This window comes from Melanotaenia boesemani, chromosome 24, assembly GCF_017639745.1.
Source record: "Melanotaenia boesemani isolate fMelBoe1 chromosome 24, fMelBoe1.pri, whole genome shotgun sequence".
Lineage (NCBI taxonomy): Eukaryota > Metazoa > Chordata > Actinopteri > Atheriniformes > Melanotaeniidae > Melanotaenia > Melanotaenia boesemani.
In genome coordinates this window covers 16,028,907-16,049,596 of record NC_055705.1, presented here as the reverse complement: position 1 = coordinate 16,049,596, position 20,690 = coordinate 16,028,907, and the positions used below count along the sequence as shown (strand labels likewise).

Here is a 20,690-nt window from a genome sequence, read left to right as displayed (position 1 = left end):
CAATGTAATTTCTTTTTGTAGTAATTATTAAATTGGAACTGCAACGCCTCTTCCTGGTTTTACTCCGCAAAAACTATTCCCGTAGGTTTTAATGTGAAAGTTTCCACCGGAAGATTCAACTTTAATTCGTGATACCTTGACATACGACTGGAGGGCGACCAGATGGAATTCTGCACTGCCTTCTTAACAGATTCCACACATTTTAAATTGTATCGCTCACATTTTTAGTTGACTTTCCTGCTAACAAACAACCCTGGCGTGAACACAGACGCCTACCTGGGAGGCTTGGCTTCGCTGTGAACCGGGACAGAATCGGTGAAGACATTTAAAGACACTAAATATCTTCTCACTGTAAGTATCATTTCTAGCTAATACTGTCGAAGAGCAATAGCTTCCAGTTAACCTTATGGTATGATATTATTGCCCTTGACAGTCTTTGTAACTTCAGCAGGGACTGACACGTTGAAATGTATGTTTTGTTGATACACGAGACCTCTCTTTATCAGTTGTTTCTGCAATGATGCAGACAACTGTGGTTAGCTTTGGAAATCTGTCAAACAAAAAGGGAGTTTGGCCGGAGGCGAGAGGGGTGTAGCCTTGTTAAATCACATTGTCTGGGACAGTTAATGCGGCCTTATGCGCTATTTAGTTGCGTTTGCGTTATTAGCTCTCATTCCTCTAAACCCCTACATACATGACATATTTTCCTCCTCAGCAGCACATATACAGAGTATGTGTTTGCCTTTGTTTTGTGTTTTTCCCCCCTCCTCCCATGTTACTTTAGACTAGCAGCGCCAGGCTAGCCTGAAGGAAGACTGTTCCGCTTCCGGTAATGACTTTCAAAACAAAATAGTTGACAAGCTATACGTCTTTTCGCAATTATTAACGCTGTTGTTTTGTGATATTACTAAATACTGGAAACACATTACAGCTAAAAAAAAATGCCGTTAGCTTGTAAATTTATTATAAATACTGTGTAAATAATCAAGAAAAAATAATCTGGTAAGTCTCAAAATATTCTTTTTTTTAAACTATTGACAATTTGGAAGTAATGAAATTAAAAAAAAAAATTAAACTTGTGCAAATGATTAATAGAGATCTATGAGATAATGGATTAAATATTGTCTCAGCACTTTTTTTTGGGCTATGAAATATCTATTGGAGATTTATTTTATGCTCAGTCAATAAAGAGCTTTATTAATATCTTTGTTTCATTCTGAACTTTTAACCAAATAACTGAAAGTATGTTAAACTGCTAAAATGCATATCCATAGCTGGATTTATATGGATTTAACTGTACTCCAATAACATTCATCTGGGTTTAAAGCCCCACTGCTTAACTTGGGCAGATTTTATCATTGAGACGGTCTTGCATCCTGTCTGCTCTCTGACCTCTCTCCAGCAAGTAAAAGTCAGTCCAGTATTGACTTTTTTCTCTCTTGCTCTGTTCCCTTTCTCTTTTTATTTTCTTCTCTTTCTCCAATAATGTCGTCTTGGGTTTCTTTGCTGGATTATCCATGGTGTGTGGGCAAAACAGCCATTGTGTTGATATCCAGTTGTTAGCATGTTGCATGATGCCATCAAGCAAAATGCTGCTGTAAAATGATGAGCTGGGATTGGGGAAAAAAGTTGTGAAGTGTGGTTTCTCAGCCTCACGATACTGCTGGGCAACGACAGCTCCAGGAAGATGCATAATAAACGCTACTGTGCCATCAAAATGAGTCAGAAATGTGGAATTGTGGTTGGAATGTTATGAAGTGTTACTTTAAGTCATGTTACATTGCTAGGACCTAAGGATGTTTTTGGTATTACTACTTTCCTTCTAAGTGAGAAAGAAAACATTATCATTTGCAGCAAATGAGCATGCTTAGCTGACATTGTTGTTTCTCTAAAAGTCTGTCGTATTAACATTACTACCTTGTCAAAGTAGAAATGAAAGCAAACAAGGGTGTTTTCAGCACTTCGAAGCATGTGTGCAAAAGTGCATGACAGGTCACTTCCCATCCTGATATGACCTCTGCTCTTAGAACAGTTTTTTAAGCATACTACTCATGGATGAAATCTTACAGAACATAGGATTTTTCACTACCTGACCATCTCTCCAGCTCCTGCCTTAGATCACTACCCTTGAATGTCATTGATTAGTCATCTGAGCCACCCACTTGCGTGCAGTTTGAGTGGATGTTAGTTTAATCTGATGCTCCAGCTGGCAGCTGTGCTATTTGATGAGGTCAGAGCCAGGAGAGACGTGACAAATGTAACTGTATTAGTCATAGATCAAAATATAAAGTGAGGTGATTAAATAATCAGTCAGTGCTTGATGTTCTGAATAAGAAATGCATTTTAAAACGAGACAGATAGCAAGGTAATCTGCAAGGAAAAGCCACAGTATGCTGAAGAAGCCCAAAAGCAATGCATGAATAGCAAGAGAAGAAATTAAACCAAAGAAATAAGAGGTTAAAAGATAAAGCATGCTGATCACTCTGCTGATAAAGCTGAAAAGTCTAAGGTATTTTCCTTTAGTTGTCTGCTTATACATCAAGCACATATATCAGTAGTCGAGGTCATGGGGACAGATTATCTGGGAGAAATCTGCTTTGAATATGTTGTCGTTTTCTGGTCCATCTACATTGGGGTCAAGGAAATTATTATGTTTCTGTTTTGACAGCAAGGCCTCTGCCAGGTCCCACCATAGTGAGATTGTCAATTTGAATTGTCACAAGTCAAGCAGCACCCAGGCTGGAAATTATTATTTTGTTATGCACAGAAGAATTAGGAAAAGGAAAAAAAAAAAAACAATTTCTCTACAAAGGTGGATAGATTTAATACTTTTCTGACATTTTATTTAAGAATTAATTTAGGAACTAGTGGTATATTTAGTATTTCTTTTTGCTTGTTTGGTTAATTAATTATGAATTAGGCACAATAGATTGTAATGGATTGATAATTGCACTTATTACTTTTTAAAAATTACATGACATTTGCCGTGACTGAACAACAGGAAGTCTCACATTAAGGCTGAAAGAATCAGATTATCATCAGCTCCTATTTTAGTCAGTTATGGCTAGTCATCCTAATAAAATGATTTCCTCAGTCATTTCTGTTTGTGGTAGCCTTAATCTTTGCTCTGTTTATCTTTATTTTAAAGCTCATTTCAGCCCTCATGGTTACAGTTTGAAAAATAATATGAGGGGTGATGTTGTAGTTCTCCAGTTTGATTATACAGAGTCGCTAGCTCTGTGTTCAGGCCCAGTGGGCTTCAGATTAATTCTTTTACATAACATTTAGTCAATCTTAAGTAGGCTACAACTGGAAATGAAGGTTTCACAGTAACCAGCTGCTTAAGCTTTTCAGAGCTCTAGGGCTTGTTATTAGGGGATTAAAATGGACCCTTTTTTTTAAAATAATTGCTAACATTTAGTAAGAACGGCAGCAGCATGAAGTTGGAAATATTGAATTCCTGGAGTGGTCATGATGACCTGATGTGGTCAGATTGCAGGGAAACTCTTTCATGTTATCTTTGTTACTGCTGTATTTTTTTATTTATTTATTTGCATCTTTTGTTCTGGATTAGTTTTTTAAACATGGTGCATTAAGGTGTAATTTTTTTTTAATTATATTTTTTTTTTACTGTGGCGTTAATGTGCATACATATAAATAAAGCAGTGTGCTGCAGTCTTTAGCCTCTCAAAGGAACAAAACAAAAAGGAAAATGGTGCAGTGATTTACTGAAATTAGCAAATATAAATACAAATGCAATATAAAAAGTATGAACAAAGTAAATAAAATTTTAACAGGCTTGAAATCATTATTTGGAATGAGCATCGTTAACCTTCTTGTAATTTATTAAGTAGTCTTCAATAATATTCCTCCAGGCTTCTCAAATGACTTTCCAAAGCTCTTCCGTGGTTATTGGCTGCTTTTTGTTCTGTTTTCTGTCAAGATGATCCTACTCTGCTTGTGTTGTTGACGTCTGGGCTCTGAGGAGGATTTATCACCCCATAAGACCTGTTGCTGCTTTTCAGTGGAAAGCTAAAGACGGGTAAGAAGTGTTTGAAGGACAAATGAAAAATGCAGGAGCCTTCAGGATAGAAGAAGCAAAATCGGAAACTAAGAGAGTTGCAGAAAGAAAGAAATGACAAGGAACAGGACAAAATGCTGCCAGAAGAGGACAAAAATAGAACTGCAGGAAAAGAAACAGGAAGTGGAGAATGTTCCTCATTTTTGCATCTTCACTCTTCCTCAATATGCATCTGATATTTCCGAGTTTTCTCTTTTCTGACACTTGTGATGTCCTCTTAAAACCAGTGTTTCTCAATCCTGGTCCTCAGGACCCCGTGCTCTGCACGTTTTAGAAGTAACCCTACTTTAACACACCCAAATTAAATTAATGGCTTGTTAACAGGCTGCAGAGAACTTGATGAGGAAGTTTATTAATTAATCAGGTGTGTTGGAGTAGGAATACGTCTAAGACTTTGGGGGCAGTGGGTCCCGAAGACCTGGATGGAGAAACACTGCCTTAAACACTCTCCTCCCACTAGAGCAGGAATCCTCAATCCTGGTCCTCAAAAGTCAGTATCCTGCAGGTTTTAGAAGTTGCCTTGCTGCAACACACCTGACTCAGACTGCTAATTATCAATTGATTTAAGTCAGGTGTGTTGCAGCAAAGGCAACTTCTAAAACCTGCAGGACTCTGGCCCTCAAGGATCAGGATTGAGGATCTAGAGAATCTCAGGTTATCCCCACTTATCCTCCCACTGTTCTTACACTTTTACCTATCCACCTTCTCGTAAATAGCCATCTAACCTTTTGGGAAATACTATAAATTCATCTTCCTTTTTCATCTATACATTTCCACCTTTCCTCTGATATTCCCGACTTCCCTGTTCTCAGACCCTCTCCTCTGATCCTTTCATCTCTGCCTCTCCATCCTTCAATTATCTCTGACATTCTTGGAAATGACTGCCTCTCCTCTTTACCTTCCTTAGAATATTTTCTGGACTTTTCTATACATAATACAGCTCCATCTCCCTCTCCACAATATTTAGGACCTTTTTATTTGAGATGGGAACTCATTTTATGTCTCTGCAACAGGCTACAGGTAACAAAATCCCTAATGATTGTTTTAACTTAGGTGTCATATCCACTTAGATATGATTGTTGCTGTCATTGCAGAGATGTCTCATTCTTACTCAGGATAATAAAGAACCAGGTCAGTGTGTATCAGATAGAAGAAGAACAATGTGCACACTGCTGATGATGTCATTATTGATAACTGTGTGTATGCTGAGAGCTTCATTATTTGTTTTAAAAATTATGTAACAAAATGTCAGTGAACTGGTTTTTGTCATATTTGCTTTGCTAAAGACTCATTCATCAAGGCTTGTTTTCCTCCACAAGATACAGTTTGAAACAGTTTTTTTCTAAGTTGTCTAACTGGTAAATGACCAAATGGCCTTTTCCCTTTTAGCAAAGCTAAAAATGACGTGTGAACAAAATATTTTCCGCCCTTAGCCATTTGCTGGCCACATATTTAAAATGTTCCTCATCTTATGAGGCATTTTGCTTGTGATTTAATTTGTTAAACAAACATGTTGCTCAACCAGAAGACAGAGCCATGTAATTAAAAGCTAAAAGTCAGTCTTTTTTCCCCCAAACTAAGTGCCAGAACACTGTGAGGCTGTGTTGAGAAAAGTGAATACACTCAGCTGAGATTTTTGTCTTTGTCAGGTGAAAACCTCATGATACTTATTTGGGCTATATTCTTGTTTTTGCGGGTGTTGAACCCCCATGCCATTTTTAGTTTGTTGTTTAGTGTAGAGTATTTACTTAAAATGAAATAGCTTAGCTTTAAGATCATATCATGAAGAAAGTAGATTGTTTCTGGTCTTCACCATACTGAAAAATTCACCTACAGTATTTAAGTCTTCAGCTGTCTTGTAGTGCTGCTGTTCCCTCAATAATAATCATGTTATTCTGAGTTTCAGGAACCCTGTCAGCATGTGTGCACATTGTAACTAGGACTGGTGTCCAGTCCCAGTTGGGGCATGATGGTGCTTGTTTATGTACAGCACTTTCCTCATAAACCAATGACTGAGAAGGCAGAGAAAAGAAAGTTTAGAGGAGAGGGGAAGTGGATTAAATGAATTTAAGCTTCAAGGATAGAAGGAAAAGAGGATAAGTGTAGCAGAGATGGATGGAGAGAAATGAAGGTGGGAGTTGAGGTGAAAGGGGGGAGTAATGCCCTTTTACATTCCCAGATCAGGATTAGCAGTCACAAGTTCTCTGGCTGTTCCTGACCTGACCTGGTTTGTCAAAGCAACTGCTTCCTCTTGGACAGAAAAGAATAAAAATATCTGTAACTTTCCCATGGCATTTTTACTTTAAAACCTGCAGCCGACGGCTAGAATTTATTGAATTTTATTTGTTATTGATTGACTGCAGCAAAATGCTGTAGTAACCTACATCTGCTGGCACAGTTTTAATTAAATTCTAAATAAAAACTTTTTAGTTTTATCTGGCTTATAGTACAGCTGTATCGGTTTGTACTGATTTAATGAAATATACTTAATTTATTCCAGAGGGAAAATGAAAACCTTTAGGTTATCACAATGGTAACTTTCAGGGCTCTGCATACACAAGACCCTCAATACATTTTAGATTTTTTTAAAGTTATACTCTTTGACAATCAGACTTTTCTAGCAAGTGATTTTTAGCAGTTCCCAACATTAGATATAAAACTCAGACAAAAGATGTGCTTATTTTGTAGGAAGTGTCCATGTGGATTCTTTAACTTGTACAAGTTAAGTTTTTGGTTATTTGGTTGGTTTATTTTTATTTCTTCTGTGAAGCAAGCTGAGAAAAGCTCTTTATAACTAACCTGAACTTGATAAATACCAGTCACTAGTGCACTATTCCTTAATAAAACACTTAATTTCAATTTATTTATTTGGATGAGACATTGCGAGTTAATGTAAAGTTTATATATTATGAATGGAGGCTAATTATGTATGTAGGCTAATGTAGGCTAAGGCTAATTTCCAGCCACTGTCCCCAAAAGATGTCAAAGCAGGAAACAAAACAAAATAGAACAACATGCAAATTAATAAAAACAACAATCAGTAAAATAAACCATATAATACAAATGTTAATACGTATAAAAGTCAGTTTGTTTAAGAACATATAGACACACAACCTTATCTTTACATATGTATCTATATATATACCCACACACACACACATATATATATATATATATATATATATATATATATATATATATATATATATATATATACACACATACATGTCAAATCAGATCTATGACACACATTCAACCCATTTATGATTCTTCCTGCAATGCTACATCCATATATTAAAATTTAAAAAAGGCTCTCGAGTTTTGTTTTAAAGCTTAGTTAAATAAAGGGTGCTCATGTAGCTCTGAGCAGGCCAGTTTTGTCACATTGCACTCTCTCTAACAGCTAACGAACAGCATAACATAACTGAGTCTCAGCAGTGGTTTACTCCTGACTCATCTCACACAGAGGCAAGACAAACAACTAATGCTTGGATGTTGTACAAGATCAGGCATTTTTTGCCTCCAAATAATTCCAAAAACTAAATTTATGGCAAGTTCAATCTTCCTATTCCACTTTGATTGCAATCAAGTGAGACGTAATCTCAAAAGCAACCTTTTTTTGAGCTGTCATATTAAGTTGGAGGGAAAAAAGTTGCGTTGCATGCAGCCAGACAGCATCTTCCCGCTGAAAAACAGTGACAACCAATTTTAAGTTCCTTATCAGAACCCAATAAATAAAAAAATGTTAAAAATGTAATAAAAGTTAAAAATAATAATAGAAAAATTAATAGATTCCTCATTCCAGCATCAATCTTTCCACTGATTGCTCTTTTGTGTGTGTTCACAGGTCCCAAGGCATTTGTGTAAGCGCTCATCATGCCGCTGTTTGGTAAATCACACAAGAGCCCTACAGACATTGTCAGGACCCTGAAGGAAAACCTGGCCATCCTGGTCAAACAGGACAAGAAGACAGACAAGGTAGCCAACACCACTGTCTTCCTTTTGTGCATCTGTAGATGTCTGGGCGTCCGAGGGCCTAAGGATGACAGCTCTCTGTGAAATTAGAGGATGGAACAGCCTGGTCCTGTCATCTCCTGACACTTCGCTGTCAAGACTGTTTTCTTTCTCTCTCACGCTAACACAAAGACGTACAGCCACTCTTCATCCTGCTAAACTAAAGCCCATTATTATCTTTGCATCCTTTCAAAAGCCTATTTATCTCCTTATCTCCGTATCTGCATCGTCTTTTCTTCAGGCATCTGAAGAGGTGTCAAAGTGCTTGATGTCCATGAAGGAGATTCTGTATGGGAGCAATGATAAGGAGCCCCACACCGAGACTGTGGCCCAGCTGGCCCAGGAGCTGTACAACAGCGGTCTGCTGATATCTCTGGTAGAAAACCTGCAGGTCATAGACTTTGAGGTGAGATCAGATATATTTAAAGGATGCTGCAGTGCATCAACTCCAGAATTAAAGTCTTCTGTTTTATCTCTGTGTGCTTCCAGGGAAAGAAGGATGTGTGTCAGATCTTTAACAACATCCTTAGGAGGCAGATCGGGACGAGAAGCCCCACTGTGGAATACTTCTGCTCCCACCAAGAGGTCCTCTTCATACTGCTGAAAGGGTAAGAGAACCCAACATATCGTGCATACTTTTTGCAGCATAATAAGAAGGTGACGCAGGACCCTCTCTGTGTGCATCTGAAGCTACGAGACACCCCAGGTAGCGCTGAATTGCGGGATCATGCTGAGGGAGTGCATCCGCCACGAGCCGCTCGCCAAGATAGTTCTTCATTCCGATCATTTCCACAGCTTCTTCAACTATGTGGAAATGTCGACTTTCGACATCGCCTCAGACGCCTTTGCTACCTTTAAGGTAACTCAGGTGTTGTTGATCTAAGCTGTAAAGTGGTGCTAAAAATACCAGGGCTACACCTGCTCACCTGACTTTGATGGATGTCGGCTTTCGAAAGCAGATTTGGATGTTTTTAGAGCCGCACCAGTCATTCATTTTTTAAATTTGTAACAATCATCCAGAAAACCTTAAAGATCATTTGTAACTAAATACTTGTTTCTGAATGTCCTCATCATTATCGAAGGTGTAACCAAGTGTTTTGTTTTTCTCAGGATCTGCTGACAAGACATAAAGTGCTGGTGGCTGAATACCTCGAACAGAACTACGATGCTGTGAGTTATTTTATGTGTTGCGGTCAATAACTTTATTTCCAACAAATAAAACAATGAGTCAGATATAACACCAAAACAAAAGAGATAAAAGGAAATAAGAGTTGCAAATCAAAGAAACTAAGAAAACTGCATTTTTAAAAATGAGTAGAAAGACGTAGAAAAACTTATTAAATCCTACCCCTTTTCTGAAGTTCATTGTGGCATTTTATAGATTTAAATTATAAATTATGACTATAAATAAATGAACAGCTATAAACATATTAACTTAATTATTCATATAGAATACATATATAAAGTATGCTAATTTATGTTATTACAGTTAGACATAGTAAAGGAATGTGGTGCCAATACACCCAATATACTTGTTATATTTAATATTATCCACAATATAATACATGACAAGTGAATTCCAGGAAGGTGTTAAGGCTCCTTTTCTCCTTTTTTTTATATTTTTAAATAGACTAATGGTTCGAGATTGTTTCAGTTCCACATTCAGCCTCACTCCACTAATACTTTTTTCTGCTTTTCGTTAACCCCCATCTCTTTCCTGAAACACCGTAGGAAACGGGACAATAAATTGTTCCTGGATTTATATAGAAATTGTCCTGGTTGAAATTCTACAATGTCACGTAATTTCATTATTTTGAAACCATGTTTAGATGCCAGTTTGCCTTTGATGCATGTTTACCAGGTGAAACCTTTTAGTGGATTTTCTTATTACTCCAAATAAGGACAAATAACTAGATCAGGGATCAGTCATGTCAAACACATTCCTTCTCATGACTTGAACAAAGATGATTCAATAAACTGGAAAAGAACAAAAAAAAAAAAGTGTTTTTTTTTTTTTGTTTGTTGTAAATGCACTTAAAATTCTAGTGAGGATGAATTAGTGAAAATCCCTCTTAATGTCACAACATCTCTAGATACAAAGCTGTGCTTATGCTGTCAGCTTCCCCAGGCAGAGGGGCCCTTTCACTCAGAGGACCCCCACACAGAACAGCCTTTTTAGCAGCTATGTTAACAGATGTCTGCATGTAGCTGGGGAGCCTGCTAGGAGATGTTGCTAAGGGCTCAACAGAGCCAAAATACTTTACTTTGACTGGTTTTTGATGGTCTGAACAGAAATACTTGCAGCTGCACAAGTTATATTGTGCGATATGCTGTGCAATAAACTAAACATAACCTTCTCATAATGTAATATGAGACTGACGCACTGGTTTCAGAACATGAGGACATGTTTACATAAAGGCAGACGTTTGGAGGAAATTGACCAGACTCTAAAATAAAATGTAAGTTTGGAGGAAGTGGAACAACCAGACTAATGCTCCCAAATCATCTTTGTTATACAAGTTCAACTTGTGCACATTAAGGCAGCTTTGATGGCCTCAGTAGTTTTAAAATTTTTAATATAATATCTATCAATATCTTGAAATGTTTCTTGTTTTATTGCAGGTGTTTGCAGACTATGAGAAGCTGCTGCACTCTGAGAACTACGTCACCAAGCGACAGTCTCTGAAGGTTGGGCCTTTACTTATGCATTTAATTAAATTAGTGCAGGTACTCGTCTTGCAGACTTCCGCTAAAAGGTAACTTCTTTCTCACATTGTTCCAAATAATGTCCTCAAGCTTCTGGGTGAGCTGTTACTGGACAGACATAACTTCACGGTGATGACGCGCTACATCAGCAAGCCTGAGAATCTCAAGCTAATGATGAATCTGCTCAGAGACAAGAGTCCTAACATCCAGTTTGAGGCCTTCCATGTCTTCAAGGTAAAACCATAAACACAGTCACTGAATCAGAAGGCTAGTGAAGAATCATTGTAGATGCTAATATCAGACAGTTGCATTTTCTTCTATGATTTTGGGCATTTTTAGTAAATTCATTAATTAGTATCTTAACAAATTTGGTAACTTAACTGATATCAGAGCATGAATTTAATTAGTTTTCAGCTATAGTTAAATATACCTTCATTTAAACTAAGTTAGATTGTAATTCTTTTTACGTGGGTGTAGATCAGATATCTCTTCCTCATCTGTAGGTACTGTTGTAGTAGTTTGCATACAGAAGAGACCGACTTTACATTTTATTCAAGCAGAACTTTATACCTTTAATATATCCTTTGTTTAATTGTGTTTGTTATTAAATATTTTGACTATTATGGAGCCTGTTATAAATTGCATTCACAGATGAAATGTAACCAGTGTTGTTTTCGTCAGCGATGACGAATCTATTTTGTTGACGAACAGTGATGAGCTAAAAATGGCTCTCTGATGAAGAAAACACGACGAGACGTTTGTGAGATTTCGTTGACAAGACGAAAATGTTCAAGGGCCGATTGTCCGACGTTAAAAATGCACGACATTCCTGCTATGTGAGCTCAATCTGTCAGTCAGCGATGCTGCTGCACCTTGGCCACGCCCACCGCCAGGCGTACAGCGCACACAGACAAGCAGTTTATTCATTCATGTTAACCTTTCCCGTTTTCTTCTTCTGACCGTGGTCGGACCACAGGAGAGATCCTTCTTCTCCAGGGCCGAAGTAGCATTCTCTTCGGGGTTAACTCCCTACGCTCCTCTACACTTTTTAACGGGGTGAAACACAAGGAAAGGAAGGCAGGGGTTGAGCTGAGAAACGGCTTTATTACAAGACCTCGTTTGTACTTTTTACACCACTTCTCCGCTCTCTTCACTCCCGATGCGCATTTCCTTTCGCATGCACGTTCACTCACGCTCACACACGCACCGAGCTGGCTGAACCACACACACAGCAGTTAGACACATCCCATAACACATAGATGAATCATGATGCAGCGTCGATGAAGAGGTTTGGTGGAAGTGATGAAACGATATATGGACATATTTTAACTATAATGCATCATAATTTCACTGGCAGACCAGGTCAAGTTAAGCATGTGTTTTTCATCCATTGCTCATTTTTTGGGCATGTGTTTGTTCAGGGTGGAGTATTGCACTTCAGAAAATTCTCAGAAATAAAGCCACAGTTACCAAAGTAAGGATGTTGTTGCTCTTTGCTTTTTAGGAGTAATTGATTACAGTATTTGCTGTTGGCTGGAAACCTTCTAAGTCTAAAATCATTCCTTTTAATTTTGTAATTATTAATGAAAATAACCAAACACCAAGCTCACAATGTGTTGCTCTATGTTGAACTTATAGATCGGTTATTTTCTTGTGGGACGTTTTTGTATGATGAAGTAGGGCATCAATTCATGCAAAAAAGCTGGAATATAGAAATAAAAGGTTTCTGCCCAACAGCAGTTAAGTATAGCACAGCAGCATTGCATCCCTGTTGATGGGAAAGTCTCAACTATAGCTATCAGTCTGGTAAAGGATCTGGTTATTATGCAAAAGCATTAAGGTTAACTTGTTATAACCTGTCAACCTTGATTCCACTTTTTAATATGTATTATTGACCTAAATTATTTGCTAAAAACTAATACTTTTTCTTATTTGACTAAAACTAGACTAAAACCTTTTTGAGTTTTCATCGACTAAAACTGGACTAAAACTATCAAACTTAGACATGACTAAAATGTGATTAAAACTAATGAGCATTTTCGTCCTGAAAACTAAAACTTGACAAAAACTGAGATGCCTGCCAAAAACAACACTGAATGTAATTGAATTTTTCTTGCCTGTTTCTTAATGCTCCTGTGTTCAGGTGTTTGTAGCAAACCCCAACAAGACGCAGCCCATCATTGACATCCTGCTCAAGAACCAGACCAAACTAATCGACTTCTTGAGCGGCTTTCAGAAGGATCGCACGGATGACGAGCAGTTTAACGACGAGAAGACATACCTAATCAAACAGATCAGAGATCTGAAGAAACCAGCCTCCTAGAAAAGCATCTCTCCCCACCCTTTACCCCCAACTTTTTATCAATAGGAAGACATAGAAAAAACACACATTAACAAATAATGGGTATTCTGTTGAAAAGAAATTTGAAAAAAATCAACACGTTCTTTCTCTTTTTTGGGGGGGGGGGGTTCATCAAAAACTTGTACAAGAGTAGATCTTAATCCTTCTTTTTTTAAAAAATGTTTCCATGAATTTTTTTTCTGTTCATTTGTAGCATGTAGCGCCACAACTTATAATGTTGGAGGCATCGAATTTGCTTTGTTCAGAGAACCAGTGCTTTAAAAAGAAAGGAAAAAAAAAAAAAGCTTTGGCCAAACAAAATGGTCCAGTGGCTGATGGTTATTTTTGCTATTTTAATCAGCCTTTCCAGACGCTTCATTAGCCAAACAGTTTAAATGAAGTAGCTACAAATCAGAAAAATGAAGAAATTTTCTGTTTTCATGGCATGTGGTCAGCTAGAAACATATTCTTGATTGCAGGTGAAATCTTTTACAAAAGTAAAGTGGTTGCCCACTGGTGGTCTAATGTCTTGTTTTCCATCATACTGCCAAAGCTAACGAACTACTCAGTCTAAATATGATTCTCTGTACTTTGTGAAATGCCTTCATGGCAAGTTTTCCCATGCCTGTTTTTACTTTAAAGCTAGCAGTTGAAGATTGATGTGAAATACCTGACAGCACTGTTTCTAGCTCAGCAAGGAAAAGGCAGAGCATCAACCTGTGCCATTTTAATAAATCCGTAAGCTTTAGTGACAGAATTGTGTCACTGTTGACCCAAAAAATCACCAATACATCTATTAATTACCAATATACGTAAATCTATAAAATTAAGGGCCTTTTTTTGATTTTTTGTGACACTGGGCCGCTGTCGGTACATAAAGCTTCAACCATAATGATCACTGGTTCTCTGCTGGTGGTTAATAGCACTTTGTGAATGATTATATGATCAAGACATTTTAAGCTGATCAGTTTTCACACTGTTTTGTTTTTTAATTTTATTATATATAGTTTAATTTCTTTCCATGTACAGTTTATGGTTTGTACACCTGAAGTGAGTGCCATTGTGAGTGAGGACATTGATAAGTTGAAGGTAACTTGCTGTGTGGAGGAGTAAAAATGGCTGTTTTGTGTTTTTGTTTCACTCTTTTTTTTTCTGTAATGTAACAAGTTTTTTTTGCTATGATTTAGATCTTATGTTGTATTAGGAAGGAGATTCAGAGGTGCCTTTTTATTTTGGTGTGCTTTCTCTTTTTTTATTATTTGAATTTACAACATCTTACTAGGGGGAGCTTAATTATTGTCATTGAAAATATGCTCTGGATAGAACATATTTGTTCAGATTAAGCAGTGAACCTCTTAACTCACTATATTTGAGTTACGCTGTCATTCAATATGTTTTAAACTTTTTTTTCCCCCCATTTCCACAGTAGCGCAGATTCAATATATGAATTACAAACCGTTGATTACAAACTCGTAGTGAAGCTAAAATCAAAGGAATTGCTTGTGCAATGGGACTATGAAAGTCCACATGTAGTTAAAGGACCATAAAATGGGCAAAGTCAATGCAGATAAAGCACAGTTGAAACAGGGTTTTTTTTTTCTTCTATTTTGTTTAAATATTAATTACAAACAAAACGTGACATTTCCCTTCCCCCTTTTTAAAAAAAAACAACAAAAAAGTAAAGTTTGAAAATTTTTCTATTTATTTTCCAATAAATATGCTTTTTGTTTGTCAGCTTGTAGCTTTAATCATTGACTTAAAGCAAAATTGTGATTTAGTCTGAAAATTAAAGCTGAATTATTGCTTAACCGTCACATGATAAAAACAATTAATCCAATTAGAAATTAAAGCAGCAGTCGGACGGAAAGGTGGCTGTAACAACTGTAAACCTGTGAACAGCCTTTGTTTTCACTGGCAAAAGAATGGAAAATAAAAACTATTCTCCATGTTTGTTTTGGGTGAGAAATAAAACACCAGCTAGTTTGAACATTATAAACTGTGACAGTGCTTCATCATACCAGATGCAAATGTAAACCAACCAGCTGTAGTCTGTTGAGGCAAACTCAAATAAACAACTTTGGTAATTAAAATCTCGTTCATCTTTTCTGAAAACAGCCTCCTTGTTTCCACATTGATGCAAATGTACCATATTCACTACAAATAAAAGGATGGGAATGCATTTTGTGTGTCTTTTCTACACCTTTAACTAGAGAACTGCTTGTTGGAACAACAGGGAAAAAAAAGGAAGATAAAGAATGATAAAGATGGAAGTTAACTTAGTAGTACAGTAATTTGAAAAATCCCAAATTTCCCAAAATCCCGGCTACATGTAGCTTTTCTATTCATCATAGCTTGTGATTTCTAAGAGCTACTATCTTACCCGTCTTTCTGAGGTTGCATCTTGTTTGTAATATGGACGGAACAGAAAAAAAACTTTCAATACAAAGAAATCAACCACATTTTATGTTATTTAAATTTGCTTCTGTCTAGGTGGGATTACAACACTATAATAATCTTCCTTCTACATTTTAAAAGACTTTTTTTTTTAATATTCTCACAACAACCTGCACATTAAAAATGAAAATGAACATAATTAAAGTGACACGTGTAGCTCTTTTAACCCTTATTCAACTCTGAGGAGCATCCTAACAGATGCCCTTTCCTCTTAATTAAAAAAAAACTTTTACATATATTTCCACATGTTTACAATATGTTTGTCTTCATACCCAACTAGTCCTCACATACATAGAAAAATAAAGCTGCATCACAGTTTATATAACTACTTGCAATATATTATTTTTGTGGTATCTCTTTCCTACCTTCTTTCCTTGTTTTTATCTTTTATGCATCCTTTCATAGATGTGTCCCTTTAAGATCTAGTGTCCAGTAAAATTTTGTGGAACAGACTTGATAATCAGGCAAGAAACAACTGCGGCTGTGAAACATCAAATCTGTGGCACAGTCTCTAAAAACATCTTCCTATGATGGATGTTCAGCTGGCAGGAGAGTCGCTGCACCTTTTGGTGCACAGCTTCTTGTTTCTGTAGTGCTCATGCTCAGTCTGCCTGCTGTGCTTCCCAATACAACCATCTGGAGGAAAAAAGAAAGAAAAAACAACTCCTTTTCATATTTACATCTGTCTCGACACTGTGCCTTGTCTTTATATCTCTCAAAAAATATCAAAACTAGGTTTTGTGAAATAAAAAAAAACATAAGGAATAAGATGATACAACTTACTGGCAAGGTGAGAAGGTACTGAGGAAACTGAAGGGCTCCTTTGCCACTGTGAGGAAAGAAAATATCAGACTCTTCAAGGTGAAGAAACCAACAGACATGTCCTTATCTAATGCTAAGGAGCAAAATATCCTAAATTGAATGTGACAGAGTAACTATCCATGTCTTAATTTTTTCTGATGTCCTAAAACTAATTTCTGTTGTTACATATATACAAATATAAAAGATAAAAAGTTTGGGAAAAAGAAAAATAACATGCACTCACAATAAACTTGTTGATGTCCTTCAGCAAGCTAAATCTTAGGTAAGAAATGTCTCCTTTATCTTTGTCCCTGTCCTGGTCTGAGGTGTAGATGTGTGTGATCCCAGCTCCTTTGATCAGAGGGACGCACTCGTCACAAGGACATTTGGTTACAAACAACATGGCTGCCTCCTCCGGTTTGATGTCTCGCATCCTAAAAGCATCATGGGAAACACTTCTGTAAAACAGAAGACTTGACAAGCAAGTGTTTTTAGATCACTACAAAACTCTGAGGTATAAATGATGTCATTTGGACCTGAAGGTGAGTGCGTTCTGTTCTGCGTGGACAATGTATCTGTATTTGCGTCTCTGACGGTCTTCCTGCTTGTTGTCCATCTGGGGGTACTCGGCGTACTTTGAGCCAGCAGGGTAAGCATTGTACCCACAACCCACCAGATACAGACACCCTGTTCCACTACAGCCAGCCTGGCACAAAAAAAGAGCAATTCAACACTTTTAAGAACAATTTATTTTAAAAAAATGTAATCATTTTCATTTAAGAAATGTTTTCTGAACAAATTTCACATCTTCAATTTTTAATTTATTAAACATTAAAGTGCAGCATACTAGCGCCCTCTGCTGATAAGGGTGGACATAAAAGATTTCGGTGTAATTGTTATATGGAAGATTACTTTAGGGGGGTTTGTAAAAACAGGAAGAAAAAAAAACTGTGTTCATGCACATTAATAAGGATATTAATGTGTTAATACAATCAGCCATAATTTAATTTATTTAATCCTATTTTGAGAGTAAAAACCCTCCCTTTGGATGTGGACAAAGTAGGAATGTTCAACCAGTCGTATAGAGGATCTAATGCTGCCTGAATGAAAGTTAAATTTAAGTTTTCAGATCAATAAGTCAAATCAAAGCAAGGAGAGGAAAAACAAACTTACAGATTTTCCTTTCGCCCAGATAACCGCACCCACACCCACCTTTGGGTCTTCTATAATGAAAAAGACAGTTTTGCTGGTGACAACAGCTCAAGATGATTGTTGACTTCAAGCCAGCCACTCAGGAGGACATCCCGGGGGCCTGCATCTGCTGCCTCAAACCTCTAAAACCTGAGATTAGCTGCATTATTGTCAACAATTACCAGACTTTCTTTGAATAAATCCCCAATTAAGTAAGATACATCTGACCACTTAAAAGTTACTAAACTAATCTTTAACAGTGATACAACTTCCATAATTACCTAACCAGAGCTAAATAATAACCTCTGACCAACCTAATAAATACATTATGAGTCATTATTTAGTCTAATTGGTAGATTCAATCATTGTAATTATTTATTTCTTTTTTATCTGTAACTGTTAATCCTTTCCTCCCTCAGATCTATTACAGATTATAATCTATAATATACCCTAAAAACTAGATTTTTTGTTTCGGTAAAACAGGAAATAACATAAAAATAAATAAATAAAACAGACCTGTTCTATATTCCAGCAGCCGGGCCTGGATGATGCAGTGGCGAGCCACCTCTTGGGACACTTCCCCATGATGAGGAGGCAATGATGTTGCCATCTGCTCTCTGGATGACAGCAATAACAATCAACATAAAAAAAACTGGATGAGGACAACATAAAGATGTGTTGTAGTAAAATGAAAAGAAATTAACTGCAAGTGCTTCCAACCTGTAGAAACCACAGTTTTGCTGTGGCACCCCAGCTGCCACGGCAGCTAGAACTTCCACCAGCTCCCTCATGTTATGTCTAAGGTTGGAGAAGTAGGGCTCCACACAGAAATTCTCCAGACCCATTTGGATCAAAATATGCTTGTGCTGCTCAGATGTACCAACCAGAAAGTGTCTAGAGAAATGTCTCAGGTGTTTTATGCGCTCTCTGTAAAACATAAGAGATTTTCACTTTAATTCACTTAATTTCAAAAAGAGCTTCAGAGTGCTGTGTAATTATCAAGTTCATCACTCCTTCGCTTTCTATACATGAGGCAAAAACTTCAGCAGCTTCAGATTATAGCTGCAGTTACAAAGGTATGCAGGCACAAAGGGTACCTGTTAAAGAGTTCCTCTGTGTTCAGCTCTGGGTCATCTTCAGTCAGTCTCTCCATAAAATCACACTCTTTAGATGTCTCATAAACAAACTGCAGCAAGCCAGGAGCCAGCGGCTGCAGCTGCACGCAGATGTGAGGACGACTGTTAGACTTCAGCTTCTCTGTTGCCATGGCGTCCAGCGCAGCCTCTTCGGTGATGGAGTGAGGTGGGCTATAGGAGTGGGAGTTTGTCTGGTTTGTAAGTGCAGATGTCAGCATGCTGATCTCAGGGTCCCCAGGCCAGAAAGAGATCTGACTAACTCCAGCTAAAGGAGAGAAAGTTTTTTTTTTTTCCAAGTTAGACACATATTCCAAAGTTCATCAAGCTGCTGACGTAGTTTAATGTCTGATAAAAAAAAAGCAGCATGACAATAATGTTACAGCAGAAACAAAAAAAGAATGACTATTTTAATGTTAAAATGGGTATTTAGGTGGAAGGAATAAGCAGGTGCAAGCTATAAGTATGTTAATACTGCTTTTATATCAAGAAAATAACATTTAAAACAACACTTTCATACTATATATAGTTAGAAGGTTTGATTCAAATTTATAAACTTATTTCAGTCCATCTCCTCATCTCTTTTTTACTCAATTTTTCCTTACCATTGATGATCATCTTTAGGCAGGTTGCACAAGGCCTCCTTGAGAAATACAGCTGACAGTCAGCCAGGCTGGCACCATGTTGGATGATGGCTGCTTGTCCTGCATGGAGGTCAGTTCCTGAACAATGGAGTCCCACCACCTTGCCTTCCCGCACCACCACCAGACCCATCCCATGCATCTGAAAAATAGATTCAAAACTATAACCTTATAAGATGCAGGAAACAGTGCATGCAAAGTTTCTTAAGTTTTTCTGACCTGGCTAGTGTCATCTTCCTCAAGTTGCTCCTGAGGGAACAACTCCATCCACAAACTCAACAAGGTAAACAGGTTTACCTTCGACAACCTTGGGCCATTGCCTGATTAAAGACACAAAATAAACAGAATAATTAAAGATGAGTCACTCTGTTCATATTTCATCTCAGGCTGCTCCCATATCTGAAAACGAAATAATGTAATATATCACAGCTGCAAAAGAAGGCTATTAATTCTGCTAAGGCTGAAAATGTAAGAAACAGTTATTTTAAGAGTAAATATAGTTTCCCTACTGTACCACGTTGCAACTACCTAACCTGTCTCTCATAAACCATCTTCTAAATGCCTCTGCAATATAGTAGAAGCTTATAAATTAAATGAATGTTCCTCTACCTGGCTCACCTTGTATTTTGCTATCAGTCTGGATACAGCTATCTCTCATTTCTCGACATGGCCTTGACCGGCCCGTTTCCACTCGGTTCCATTTCTCGCTATCTTCCATTCAGCCCGCAAGCTACGGTTGGTTATATGTCGTTCCGGCTGTCAATATAACAAGAGGAAGAGGGCTCAAGGAGAATAAAACATTAGCGCGATGAACAGTGTTGAGTTGCGCAGAAGAACTAACAAGACTTCCGGTTTAAGTTTTCAAAATAGTACCTAAATTCAACCAGTGTTAGGAATTTTAAAGTTAATCTTAGTTGACAAATTCACAACGTATTCTTGCTACAGTGCAAAGTAAGATGTAATTTTTATGTTATATTATTTACTATGACTACTTGTAAATGTTAAACTACTAGCTACCAGTGCTAGTCAAAGCAGTTAAGTCACTTCAGCGGTACTGCGAGTTTAGCACGTATATGTTATGCTAGCATGGTCAAAGAAAATCTTGAAAACCTATGTATGGCATAATATTTACGTCATATATTTGTCTATCCGCGTATAAAATATCTAGGTTGTACACAATAATTTCTGTACTTTAATTTGGCTGTACTTCTGTTACCTGTACTGGCTAACGTTCGCTAGTTTAACGGTTCCGGATTACTTCCGCAAATACTTAGTGACGTAGAAAAATGGGCGGTGTTGTGTCGGAAGAAGACAGGATGAAAACCAGC

The 20,690-nt window shown here is 37.3% G+C and overlaps 3 protein-coding genes across 6 annotated transcripts in view; 2 read left to right on the top strand and 1 right to left on the bottom strand.

Moving 5' to 3' along the window:
• The window catches only part of mcf2la (mcf.2 cell line derived transforming sequence-like a), a 69,339-nt gene extending 56,161 nt beyond the window's left edge, over positions 1–13,178 (top strand). The window contains exon 33 of the transcript XR_006009562.1: positions 13,102–13,178. The gene's annotated coding sequence lies outside the window, so the exon portion shown is untranslated. The remainder of the gene's footprint in view (positions 1–13,101) is intronic.
• On the top strand, positions 131–15,376 carry cab39l (calcium binding protein 39-like). 2 transcript variants are annotated; one of them, XM_041979292.1, is made up of 10 exons: positions 131–351; positions 3,944–4,042; positions 7,929–8,059; positions 8,337–8,501; positions 8,585–8,703; positions 8,786–8,954; positions 9,206–9,265; positions 10,718–10,783; positions 10,892–11,035; positions 12,945–15,376. In XM_041979292.1, exons 3-10 carry the CDS (start codon positions 7,958–7,960, stop codon positions 13,122–13,124), a joined length of 1,005 nt encoding a protein of 334 aa, XP_041835226.1. In that variant the 5' UTR covers positions 131–351; positions 3,944–4,042; positions 7,929–7,957; the 3' UTR covers positions 13,125–15,376. The 2 variants fall into 2 exon arrangements, with proteins under 2 accessions (XP_041835226.1, XP_041835225.1); XM_041979291.1 differs by lacking the exon at positions 3,944–4,042 and having other exon boundaries at positions 132–351.
• cdadc1 (cytidine and dCMP deaminase domain containing 1) lies at positions 14,822–20,630 on the bottom strand. 3 transcript variants are annotated; one of them, XM_041979289.1, is made up of 12 exons: positions 20,579–20,630; positions 19,972–20,118; positions 19,582–19,682; positions 19,327–19,504; positions 18,686–18,989; positions 18,309–18,515; positions 18,105–18,205; positions 17,571–17,620; positions 16,934–17,103; positions 16,642–16,831; positions 16,380–16,425; positions 14,822–16,232 (listed from the first exon to the last, which is right to left on the bottom strand). In XM_041979289.1, the coding sequence occupies exons 2-12, from the start codon at positions 20,078–20,080 to the stop codon at positions 16,135–16,137; spliced, it is 1,554 nt and encodes a 517-aa protein (XP_041835223.1). In that variant the 5' UTR covers positions 20,081–20,118; positions 20,579–20,630; the 3' UTR covers positions 14,822–16,134. The 3 variants fall into 3 exon arrangements, with proteins under 3 accessions (XP_041835223.1, XP_041835222.1, XP_041835224.1); XM_041979288.1 differs by lacking the exon at positions 20,579–20,630 and having other exon boundaries at positions 19,972–20,229; XM_041979290.1 differs by lacking the exon at positions 20,579–20,630 and having other exon boundaries at positions 19,981–20,228.
• Between the last annotated feature and the right edge of the window lie 60 nt (positions 20,631–20,690).

Bases quoted from the DNA above. Each gene is read 5' to 3' on its own strand.
- cab39l (XM_041979292.1), top strand. From the start codon at position 7,958: ATGCCGCTGTTTGGTAAATCACACAAGAGCCCTACAGACATTGTCAGG. The intron at 8,704-8,785 runs GTAAGAGAACCC...GTGCATCTGAAG, and splicing joins CTCTTCATACTGCTGAAAGG to CTACGAGACACCCCAGGTAG. The intron at 9,266-10,717 runs GTGAGTTATTTT...GTTTTATTGCAG, and splicing joins TCGAACAGAACTACGATGCT to GTGTTTGCAGACTATGAGAA.
- cdadc1 (XM_041979289.1), bottom strand. From the start codon at position 20,080: ATGGAAGATAGCGAGAAATGGAACCGAGTGGAAACGGGCCGGTCAAGG. The intron at 18,516-18,685 runs GTACCCTTTGTG...TATGTTTTACAG, and splicing joins ACAGAGGAACTCTTTAACAG to AGAGCGCATAAAACACCTGA. The intron at 16,426-16,641 runs GTGAGTGCATGT...CTTTCCTCACAG, and splicing joins AGGACATCAACAAGTTTATT to TGGCAAAGGAGCCCTTCAGT.